This window comes from Lepisosteus platostomus, chromosome 11, assembly GCF_059453375.1.
Source record: "Lepisosteus platostomus isolate fLepPlt1 chromosome 11, fLepPlt1.hap1, whole genome shotgun sequence".
Lineage (NCBI taxonomy): Eukaryota > Metazoa > Chordata > Actinopteri > Semionotiformes > Lepisosteidae > Lepisosteus > Lepisosteus platostomus.
Genome location: NC_142621.1, coordinates 40,973,066 through 40,985,355, shown reverse-complemented (window position 1 = coordinate 40,985,355; position 12,290 = coordinate 40,973,066). Strand labels below are relative to the sequence as shown.

The 12,290-nt window shown below is 37.4% G+C and overlaps 1 protein-coding gene across 3 annotated transcripts in view; it reads right to left on the bottom strand.

Annotated features, from left to right (window-relative positions):
- dus1l (dihydrouridine synthase 1-like (S. cerevisiae)) overlaps nt 1–12,290 on the bottom strand; it is a 34,355-nt gene that overhangs the window by 17,503 nt on the left and 4,562 nt on the right. For all 3 annotated transcript variants that reach the window (XR_015925392.1, XM_088599689.1, XM_088599688.1), the window contains exons 7-12: nt 12,064–12,167; nt 10,243–10,387; nt 8,877–8,973; nt 7,989–8,077; nt 3,452–3,618; nt 2,719–2,756 (exon numbers count right to left, since the gene is read on the bottom strand). Coding sequence is in view for 2 of the 3 variants with exons in the window: in XM_088599689.1 (XP_088455815.1) it covers nt 2,719–2,756; nt 3,452–3,618; nt 7,989–8,077; nt 8,877–8,973; nt 10,243–10,387; nt 12,064–12,167 (640 nt within the window). In the remaining variant the exon portion in view is untranslated. The remainder of the gene's footprint in view (nt 1–2,718; nt 2,757–3,451; nt 3,619–7,988; nt 8,078–8,876; nt 8,974–10,242; nt 10,388–12,063; nt 12,168–12,290) is intronic.

Genomic DNA, 12,290 nt, shown 5'->3' with positions numbered 1-12,290 from the left:
GGGAGGAAAAAAAAAAAGTAAGACCAGTACTCATACATACTCTTGCACAGAAATGAAGTGAGCCAAAAAAGTTCTGGATGCGAGATATTCAAGATATATATTTTACCTGATGCTGTGATTCATGTCTAATAATCACAGACTCTGTTCCACATTCCTGGTAAACTCCTGATTTACTAAATGAATATTTTACTCATTCAGGTATTTGCTAAGGAAGAAGTCAATAACCTATATTAGGCAACAGAAGAACAAAGGAGGACCCAATTGTAATCTACCAGATGTACTTAAGGAAATAAGACATGGAATTCATAAGCCATTGACGCCACTCCTCCAACAGTCATTCAAAATCACTAATGTAGTGCCAGTGCCCATCGATACAAAAGTAAATACATGCATTACAGAGAAATAGGTCTGGAATCCTTTACATGTCAGGTTATGAAAACAATCAGTAAACAAATTAATAGAGGATCACCTATATGGAAACTGAATCCTGGGGATCACTTTTGCGAAAAAGTAGATCCTGCTCAACTTACTTGTTAGATCTCTTCAAACAAGCAACAATAGTAACTGACAAACAGAGTATACAATAGCATGTCTAGACTTTCACAAGAACATCATTCTTCATAATGATAGGCTGTAGCATATTTGAAAAAATGCATGTTTGGATCAGGAATTAGTTCATAGAAACAGTACATATAAGGGGTGAATACTCCAACTGGGTGATGCAATTAGTGCAACTCCAAAGGGGTCTGTGTTAGGACCACTACTCTTTCTGATTTATATCAATGATCTTAATTCTAGTATAGTTGGCACACTTGTCAAGTTTGAAGATGATACCAAAACAAGAGGATAAGAAATGAGCTGCAACTAAAATTTAAAAAAAAATGGAAATTGAACAGACACCAAGAAGATTAATGTGGACAAGTGCAGAGCATTACAGTTACCAAAAACTTAAATTGCAAATACAAAATAGGAAATGCTGAGCTTTAAGAGGCTACTTATGAAAGAGACTTTGGTTAATTTGACACATCATTTATATATTCTAGACAATGTAAAAATCAATAACAAAAGCTAAAATGTTAAGATATGTAGTTAAAAATGTAAACTTTTGTAAAATTTATGTTGTTTTACAACCTGGGACTGCAGATTCCCTTTAAAAAACAAACTGCAGATGTGGGTAATTATTATGTATGATGTATCTGAAAATGCCTCCTTGAATTCTTAGGTGAGAATTTGTCTCTGCTAGAAGGCCTGGAAAGTGAAAGGATAGTGTCAGCAATCATAAGCAATGTCTTGCTGCTGCTCATTTTAATTACAGTGATCTACCGGTTCAGGACAATCTACACACTACTGAAAGCTTCGGAAACTAATTAAAATGGAAAAAAGAAAACCATAAATCATCACAAAATGATTAGTGTCTAAACCTCTTATGTAAGTCCTCCCTTAAACTACAGAAAAGTAATCAGCATTAAAATAATCATCAACAGCTGCAATGAGTCCTCCCACCAGGAGCACACTCCAAAATGATGTTTCACAGAGCAGTTAATACGTATCCATTTCTGCCATGATTGTATTTGAATGAATGACCTTTTAACATTTGCTCAAAGAAAAATATGAATGCTGGCCTGTAATTACAAGCACTCTCAAAATCATCACTTTATATGCTGAAATTGTCACCCAAGAACAATGCAACATCACTGACGTGTACATCCTTGCCAACACTAGAGAAAGAAAAAGAACTACACAAATTCTCGCCATTCAAATAAAGCATTTAATTTATGCTCACAGCCATAAAACAATGTATGAATTAAGAGCAGAAGTCCTGCTAAAACCATATAACATGAATATGCAAGGTTCTGCATTTTTTCCATCTTGTGGCATCCTTTAATTTTGGCAGATTCTGCTTCCCAGTTAAAACTCGAATAGTCTGCTAATCAAGAAACAAGAGTGAGATGCTTTTCACTTGAAATCCTAGCTGCTGAGTGTTTTTCTGCTCACTAGTCCGAGAGACTACTTGACTTTCATTTCACTCCCACAGCAAACCGTTTCTTGAATGACACTTTTTTCGGCCAGTTGTTGAACAAAACAGCAACTCTTTGCAGTAAAATGGAGATGTAGTTTACACAAATTACAATATTGATAATAATTATAGTTAACGATGGCCCAGAGGGCAATGGCTTTTCCTACATTGGGATCAAGACAAGACGCCATGATTGCTGTAAGATAAACATGAAAATGCTCAATATTTAATTACAGTATGTCACTGTAAAAGATATCCTTCTAGTTGACATCATGGTCCTTTCAAAAGGCTATACTTCTGCTGCATAAAGCACTTCAAGGACAGTCTTTGGACTGAAGGCATGAAAGGCATACAGGAATAGGACTAGCAAGTATATACAGATATTTGAAAGAGTAGCTACAATGCTGAAACTCGGAGATAATCTGCACAATTCATATGCCATTTTGTCAATGCAAGCTCTAGCCATAAAAGGCCCTGCTTAAATCTAATTGTTTTTGTTTCTGTTAGGCTTCACAGTGCAGCAAAAAACAACAAATGGTAGATAAACCTCAAGAAGAATTAAAAAATGTAAACTGACACCAAAGCTGCACCTTCCAGCAACAGTAAATCCTAATGCCACTCCCTGCAGCCACCATGTCAGCACAACTCCTGCCAATAGACCTGGGGCTCATCAATGGTCATTATTAACAAGAGACACTCACCTTTGGGTTTCCACACTGCTCACACTTGATGTATTTTGCTGCAAAAACAAGAGAAACATATCACCTATTCTATCACTTCCAAAGCCAGTCCTCTGTGGGCTGCAGTTCTGTAACTTGTGACTTTGTGGAACAATTAGTTTTTGATTTGAAAGCAAATCAATCGTAACAAAATGAATGATAATGGAATGCGGAGGTTTGCACAGTAAGATATGTGAGGGTAAACATGTCAAGGATAACAAGGTATACAAATAATCTGTCATTTCTACACCATTATATTATTCACAAAATTGTTTATATTCACTGCTTGTTGTGGTATAACAAAGACCAGTAAAAGTTAATAAAACTAAATAAATAGGCATTATTTAGAAACTATTTAATAGCATAGTAGTGAAAGTCATGGTCTTAACCTATTCCTCAGCAGATATTCTGTAACAAGAGTTTGTTAAAAAAAAGTTAACTATGACTCAGCTAATGAAAGATCTGGATGTACTGAAAAGTGCATTGAAACTGGTGTATAAGAGGATAGCAATCACAACACTTTGATACATGAGCAGGCGTATGGTTAAGTACAGACATTTAAACTCTTTTCTTCTAGTTTTAGGGCAGATGATTGTGCTCCAAGCTGTAAAGAGCAGATTATCATTCCTCAGATACTCCAAAATACTATACATAACGCAGATCACCCAACACTCCAGTTTAACACCACAGGGCAAGATAGCTATCCTTCACTCACGTTTCTGTTCGAGGTTGAAGTTCTTGTTGGGATTGCGAGCTTTCTTCTTCTGCTTGTTCTTGGACAGGAACTCGGAGCTACCCTCAGTGACCTCCAATGCTCTCTTTACACACACAGACTTTGCCAGTGCTGTAGACTTCCCATTTTCACACTGCACATCCTTAGGCCTGGAGGATTGGAAAAGAGCTGCATTTTAATACAATGGCGTTTGGAATAGAAATGGTGCGATTCACAGTTTCGATTTCCTAAAATACAGAAGGTTCATAACCCACAACAGCAGTCTTTCCAATGGTAATGATAAGGTCCTAACTTTGCCCATATACAAATACTGCCATTCACATAAACCCATCAGAGTGAAGAAGCAAATACCCGCTTTATGAACAACACCCTGCAATGCACAGAATTTGGTCCAGTTTTGAGAAAACACATTTCAATAAAGTACATTACAATTGAGGGATTGAACCACTGAGGCTGCAAAGACAGATCAGGTTTCACCTTTTTAGAGGCGAGGTACTTTCAGAGATTTTACTGAATTTCATAGAGATCACTGTTTCATTTCACTTCACAATTTGGAGTTTCATCACATCTAAATAAAAAAAAACTTAAAATGCATTTAAATGATCTTTTCTAATCCATAAAATGTGATTTAACTCCTACTGTCAGTAAATATGAACAACAAAGAACATATGCATAACCCATATGTAAAGTATAGGGAAAGAAAGAGAAACGTGCACAAACAGCCCTAAAATACCCACTGGTGAAAACATTCACCATTTACACAGACCTCCTGCTAAAGAAGTGCTTCATGTTCCTGAAAATAACAGCTCTTTCCTGAAATGATTAAAATTGTAGGAAGTCTACCGGTGTCTAAAATGGATAGGAAGCAATTACAAAAAACAAAAACATTATCTGATTAAATGAAACACCACAAGAATGATCTTTTCCCATTTAGTTAGAAAAATCACATCCTTCCATAAAACCTTCATACTGTATCTATCTTTGTGGACATCATCATTTTTTCTTTGTAAAGTCTTATTCCTTAGCACATCTTTAACTGATCAAATCAAATACTGTTCCAGGGGTGTGCTTGGTCACTGATTAAAAAGGTGAAACTCTGCTGAGCTTAACTGACAGATCAGAAGTGATATTCAGCACCAGCAATCATCAAAATATTAATCCTCACCTTCAATATATATGAAAATTGATTTTCTCATTTTAAATTTGTAAACTGAAAGAAATTCACTCATTTATTTAGACGGTGCACTAGAAAAATATATTTTAAATTTTCCCTGCAGTTCATCTCATTAGGTAAAGATGTCACACAAACTGATTAATTGGATGAAGAGGAAATTAATCTGATTGGCTGGGGATAGTTTATCTGTGTAAATAAAGAAGAGAGAAATGCTTTAATATCGATTCCTTGTGCAGTTTTCCTAAGGGAGATCAAGGCCTTTAAAGATTTGTCCAGGAACTGAATCAATCTGAAACTCAGTCTAAACTGGATTACAGCCAACATCCCAGTATCAGAATACCTGCATTTTGTGCAAAGAAATCCTACTAACAAGAAAGCAGGATCCTGACAAAATCTAAAATATGATTTGCTTGCCCATCACAAATTTCAAATCAAAGTGAGGACAGCAGATTTTTGTTGGCCAGAGGCCTCTTCTCACTACCCAAAAATGTACACGAACTCCCACAAGGACTAAAGGATTGCAAAGGGGCTTGTGAGGATCTCAAATAGTGAAGCTCCTCACTTGGAGGACAGTGTTCTATGGCTCAGATATTAGTCTTAATCATTTCAGTAACTGACTGTGACCAGAGCACTGGAAAAACAGTGACGCCAAGACGTGTCTGGAGTCTGCAGGCCATCAATGAGAGATGCACTACTCCTCCAGTCAGTGACAGCTCTCCTCTTAAGAGCTTCGGGACTTGAAGCAAGTGGAAAAATTAATGCACGAATTGAGAGGAGCATGTTGGCATATCGTTCGCTCTCAAGTGAATAATTAAACGCAATTGGCTTGAACCCAGGTTTGAACTTGCTCCATCTGGGTTGAAGAGCTCAGACTAGTCCAAGACCACTTGCAGCAGCAATTTGATTTCCCCTAGTTCTCCCATTCTAGCACTGACCAGACTCAGCCTTGTTTAGCTTAGGACTGGCAAGATCGGGCTAGAAGGTGGTACTGCTATTACTACAGATTTTATACTGTGTAATTTTAGCACCCTTCTTTCTAAGAAGTAACAGGAATATTATTTTGTGAGATAGATCTGGTAATGTCCCTACTACCAATATATTTCACAGTAAATACACTTAATAGGTAAGGTAAAAGCAATAAAACTGACATTTGGCATCTGGATGTAAACAGTTTTTCTTTCTAAAGTTTCCTTTCCTGAAAAAATAAAAAAATCAACTACACCATTGTAATATATTCAAAAGTACTGTAGTTCACCTTCTGCAAAGAAGATACAAAAGGATCACAATGTGCTTCAACATGTGTAAAATAGTAAAATAGAACCTAATGAAAAACAAATTTCTTCCAAAACCTTATTTTTCCAACTAGTGCACTTAGTGTGATCCCCGAAGCTCTTCACATGAGAACAGCATTTGACGTTTTCTAATTTTATTGATTCTGCATCCACATTTTGTTCTCTCTCAGACACATTCATCTGCTCACTGAAACTTACAATTGTTTTCAGGAAATAGCAAGAACATTTTGGTCTGAAGGAATAATCCTTGAATATCACAATTTGCTTTTACTCTAGTCTGTACTAGACTGCAACAGGGACAGGGAAGAGAACTGATCAGAAGAACTAATTTTGAGCTTCGGCACGCAGTGACAATGTCACAACAGCCTGGCTGAACCTTCGTACTCTGGAAAGAAAACGCTACTTAGGCTATGCAGATCTTTCTGCTTTTTAAGACAGAAAATAATCATGTAATCGATCATAAACTCTTCCATCGCATCAGGAGCAGAACAACAATTTGTGAAACCACCTCTGGCTGTTCTGAGGAAACACCACATATGGCGTTACATTACTACATATAGACAGGTCATTGCTTCTCAAACGGAAGTGATGAATGACGTCCATAAAATCGCTGCAAACTGTCCAAGGAACATTTCTGTACAGCAGCGTGTCACAGCCCCACAAACGGTTATCGAAGAATGCCATTCATTAAAAGCGGATGAAAGAGAATCAGTCATTTCAGGTTCTCTTGACCTTTCAAAGAGGAGAAAGAAATGAAAATGCTTGCTACAAAGTAGTCATAAGCTTTAGAAAAATACAAATGCATTTATAAGCTTTCATCACATGTAAACTACAGTCAGGGTGATTAGCTGCTTTTACCAGCACTACATACTGTATATTTTAATGCCTTTAACTCTTTTGTATTAATACATTTTGCATTTATAAATACAAACATATGCACAGGCAGCATTACACTTCAAAATATAAGAATATAGCTACTATTTTAGACTAGATTAAGTGTTTTATAAACCTTTACTAAATGAAGGCACATGACTGAATATTTGCATAGTGCTGAGTAAATAAGCTGATTAAGATGACTTGAAGCATTAACACGCAATGCAATAAATTAGTAAAAAAAGATTAATATCTCACTGTAAGAGCATGGAAAACATTTACTGATGGAAATAAATAAAACATAAGAATGGATGTCTTTCACAGCCTTTGCTGTTTTTTTGTACCTAAACTTAATTTTTCCATGAAGAGCCATGACATTGTTTTAAACAACCTACAATGCAAACAGTGTCCTCCAACGTTTGCTTGGAAACGCACTAGAAAATGAAAATGTGGAAAAAAAAAAATTGTTTACCCACTGCAGTCAAGTCCCTATTATTTGACAGCTATATTATGCCATTATTTTTACAGCAGCCATCTTTTTTCGTTTTTATTTTCTTTGTAAAAATAACTGCATTTCACCGAGCTAGAAAAAGTATTTTAGGTTTCCATGATTAAAAACCGAGACTGACAGCACTTGAGATATCAGGGTTTTCTAAATACCAGGGAAAAAAAACCTTGAAGTTTCTGATGGACCATGATTGTAGTGGCCTCTTGCCGTGACTTAAATAGCTGTACAGGGGGTTCCCTGGAAAGGAAGCAGTTTGAAGACTCTCCACTTGCAATAGAAGGTGAAGGACAGGAGAGTTCAATGCACGGACTAAACTGACCATTTGGAATTAGTTCAAATGTGGATCAGAACCTAGGCAACAAAAACATTGGATTCACTGGCATTTTTGACTAGAAAATGTTAACTTTTTCATGGACAAAAAGCAGAACAATAACTACTCTCCCAGTCAATACAAAAGTGTTAGTGACTGAGTAGGGCTGATATTATAGAAATAAACACGCACAAACTGTCTCAGAACAATCCCAGACCAGAAACTGCACTTCCAAGAAAAAAAAAACTGATGTTGAAGCTCACTTAACCAAACATATGTGAAATCCCTTCAGGTATTTATTTCAGCAGGATAAATCCCTTGCAATGACCCACAGTAGAACTGTGGAGTAGCGACATTCTCACCCAGGTCTGACGTACGGCTGGCAGATCCAATGAGGGAATAGGAGCCCGCCTGCAGGCTTCTCTCCTTCAACCTGATTGGCTAGTTCCTCCTAGATAAATGGAAGTAATCATCTTAACTCTTAAAACAAATATAAGCTTAATAAGACCCCCCTAGATCTAAACACTATAAAGTATAGATCTAACCAGTTTCACTACGTAATGACCAATTATGCCCATTAGTTCTTGTACTAGACGCAGTTGATACCTTATTTCCTCTCTAACCATAGATCTAAGGCCAAATCATGTTTATAGCCATCTCTAGAGATTCCCAGAAAACAGTCACACAGAAGCAATATGCATATGAAAGTAAAAAAAGTTAACCCTAAAAGTTAATATAGCAACAGGATATTAATTTAGCAGTGATTATGTTGCAGGTTACCTGGTAGTTAGTGCTTGTAACTCTTTGGCCCTGGATCTGACTCCATACTTTTTACTGTTTGCATATTTCATCCATCCTTCTCCAGTTTACACTCACCATCCAAAAACATGCTGGCTGAGGTAACTGGTCTAAATAGTCCCTGTGTGTTTGTGTGTGCGTGCCCTATGACACACTGGCATCTAGGGCATGGCCTCACCCTGTGCTACTGGGACAGGCTCCAGGTTTCCAACCCTTTCCAGGAAAAATAAACCTCACAATGGCCAACAGGCTTTCTGATTACACATGGGCAATGTTTATTGCATGTATTTTTTGTAACTAAAGCTTAATTTCACATGTAAAATTGTGAAATTAATTATGTTATCACAGTGATCAAGCAAATACAGCTTTTATGTGCTACATAATGCATTATGGAATATATTGCAACTAATTTAAATGTACATTGAAAAAAGGGCCCTAAGCCCATAAGGTACCTGGCATCGTTTCTTCAGCTCTTGGCTGACTTGCGCCATTCCAGCGATGGTTTTGACCTTTGCTAACTCTTCTCGAAGCTCCTGATGGATTTGCAGCCTGTGAAGAGATGAAAACCCTCGTCACTTATCCAATGAATGCACTTGCATTCTGGAGACAGAAAAACACCTTTTTTCACACTTTTGTAATCTTATATCTCAAATGGTTCTGTAATGCATGTGAAAATGGAGCTCTTTGAAAATGCTATATGGATTGACTTTACTAAGCCGCATGGTCAAGTCCCATTTCTTAAATGCCAAGTCCCCATTTAGTGTGAGCTCACAGGACAGTACGTTTCTCTGATCTGAAAAACCTGATCTGAAATACAATATAAAGATAGAATAAGAGGAGAAGAGTCTGTCTAGCTCTTCTGGCTGCTAGCAATGAATCCAAGGATTTCAGATGAACATTTCTTGAAAGAAGCCAGATTAATCAGCTTCATGGTGTGGTAGCTTGTACCAAACCCATACAGTCTTAATACTTACAGGAGCAACTCGAAGAGGACCTAAAGATAAAGATGGGAAGACCCCACATAAGGATACAAAAAGGATACATCCCAAGAAGTATTTCCACCTTATGCGTGACTACATATATGGAGCAAAACTTCAAGCTGTCTACATATGCTGTGCTGTGCATATTTGTAAGAAAGCACTTAGTTAAAAAAACAAAAACAGGAATGCTTAAAAGCAACCTAATTATTGAAGCTACATTATTTTTCAGAATGGGTTTTCTGATATAGGCTTAGAATAATAATAATAATAATAATAATAATAATAATAATGACTGATTTGACTGACATTTCAAACTGAAGAACGGCTGTAGCTCTCATTAAGTAATGAAAATGAATGAAAATTGCCAGCCACAGAGGAAACAAATTTGCAAAGCTGTTTTACAATTAAAATGGTAATTGTCACTTGATTGGCAAATAGTAACAATGCATATGATAATCAATGCATAGATCCTCAAACAGTCAACACTTAACTCTTAGAAAACCTTGGTCACAATGGTTATTTAGGGCAGTATTTCCAAACTGTGACACATTTGTTTTAGTAAATGACTTGTGTGGCACACACCATCCACACACCTATGACAACACAATCTCCACAATTCTGCAACACACCTGTTCATGTCTGGTGGCACGCTGGTTGACTCATACTGGTTTGGAACAACTATAGTATCTCTAAAGTAACTGCTTGCTTAGAAAAAACAAAGAAATACAATGTGCAAGCTGACACATCAGGAAATGCACACCAGGATGCTGCCAACAAACATTTGAACAGCACTGCGCTCTTGCATCTGTGCAACACAGCAGAATGTCAGGGTGCTTACGTGTGGTGCCACAGTTTGAAGAGGTGTGCACGCACGTATGATAGGGAGCAAGGGTGCTGGTGGACCACCTCCAGGTACTCCTCAGCAATCTCCCACACCGGGGGGCTGCGGCCCTCAAACAGAGCAGGGTTGTGCAGATTGCCCTCTGCAGAAGCAAAGGAGAGAGCTGTGAATCTAGCAGCCATGGTCTCACAGTACCCGGGGCCCAGACCCATCACCACACCAACAAACCCGACAAGAAAACCTGCAGAACAGGCTCAAAGCCCGCTGCCAGTCTTCAGACTTCAGGCAGTTTCCGTGGCATTTTATCAACAATACTCATACAGCAAACTGCCAATCTTCAAACAGCAGCTATAAAAAAGCAAGGAGATAAACTAGCATTAGCAGGGTTTTTAGTAATGTTTTAGGTCTGGCACTCAAATAGATTTTAAAACTACTGTTGAACAAATGAACTTAATATTGTTATCATTAGAATATTCATCTACCAAACTACAGCTGCAACACCATCCTTGTCAATTTTAAATTGTGAGGATGCATTTTTAAAAAAATGTTTTCTGGGGGAAAATGTTCAAGAACTGAATTACTTTGGAGTTATCTATTTTAAATCAGAGAAAACCAATCCCACAGCTGAGACTGTTTACTTTCATGTGTTCGTTTATTACCTTCAAACGGTATGAGCAAATTAAGAGCATAAGTCTTTTCTGCCTGTAATAGCCTTTTAATGGCACATTTTTCATTTCTCAGTCAGGACAATGAAATTAACGTTATCAGAAATGCCATCTAAGGTGCTAAGCTTATCTAATGTGTTTCACTCCAGCTGAATTGAAGCAGTGTTTGTCTAAAGTGTATCTATAAAAGATCCGGAGTAGGAGTGCCCCCTACTGGCAGACACAAACTGTACAGGTCCAATACGCTCAAAACTATTTACCTTATCTCTCTATGACAAGGAACCAAAACATGGTGAGAGAAAATAAATCTTCACTTTGCAGCTCACAGAGTCTTGGAGGCATCATCTGTAGCTACTTTTCATGTGGGAAAATCTTTTCTTCAAAAGCCAAATTTTCGCTAGTCTTTTTAAAGATTTTGCTGGGCTCTTAAGATTTCAGGTTAAAACACAGATTTAACTATTTTACACATCTGAAAATGACTTCCTCAAATAACAAAAAAAATGCCGGGCAGATTCAATTCCCCGTTAGCTTGAGAAAATATACATCTAAAATGATACAGGAATTAATTCATGATTTTCAAGTTTTTATTCAACGGTGGTATAGTCTTATAGTCTGTCTTGGCGTCAAGGGTTCTTCAATAAATTCATGCACTTGAACTGCACAGGCCACAGAGAACACAAACATCAAAGCACAAAATGTCAGAAAATGCATACATGGTGGACTGCATGTGTCCTCTTATTTTTGTTTACCTTGCATCCTGAAAACCATAATCACAATAGGAAATTAAATTGTTATATGTTAAGGTTGAACTACATGTTTAACAAACTGGAACCAATAAGGTTTCCCCGTATAGTTTATGTTTCTGGTTAAGATGGCATTAGACAATGCACTTGCGTTTCAGGACAAAGTGTACTACACTACTCAAATCAGGATATAATACCAACTAATGTTTATTAGGTGTTTTTACTGTAAATATATTGATGAAACAACAGCAACAGCAACCTGGGACTTTCGCTCATGAATCACAGGCCCAAGTTATTTTGGAATAAAGTCAGCAGATCAAGACACTAAGCATCAATGGCACTACAACGTGTTACACCTCCACTGCACTTTATAAGTGCAGACTCATACTCCTTACAAAAGCATCACCTACCTGCAATCATGACCCCCTCCACTCCAGTCTCCTCAATACACTGGTGAACATCACTCAGGTACTGGATGTTACCATTTGCAAACATAGGGATGCCCACAGCCTTCCTGTGCCAGGGAGAATTACACAGAATACACAGCTTTAGCATTTCATACTGAATGCACTAACGATACACTGGCCTAGAATTGGAGGTATTTCCGTCCTAAATATAACCTTCTGCTTTTTATAAA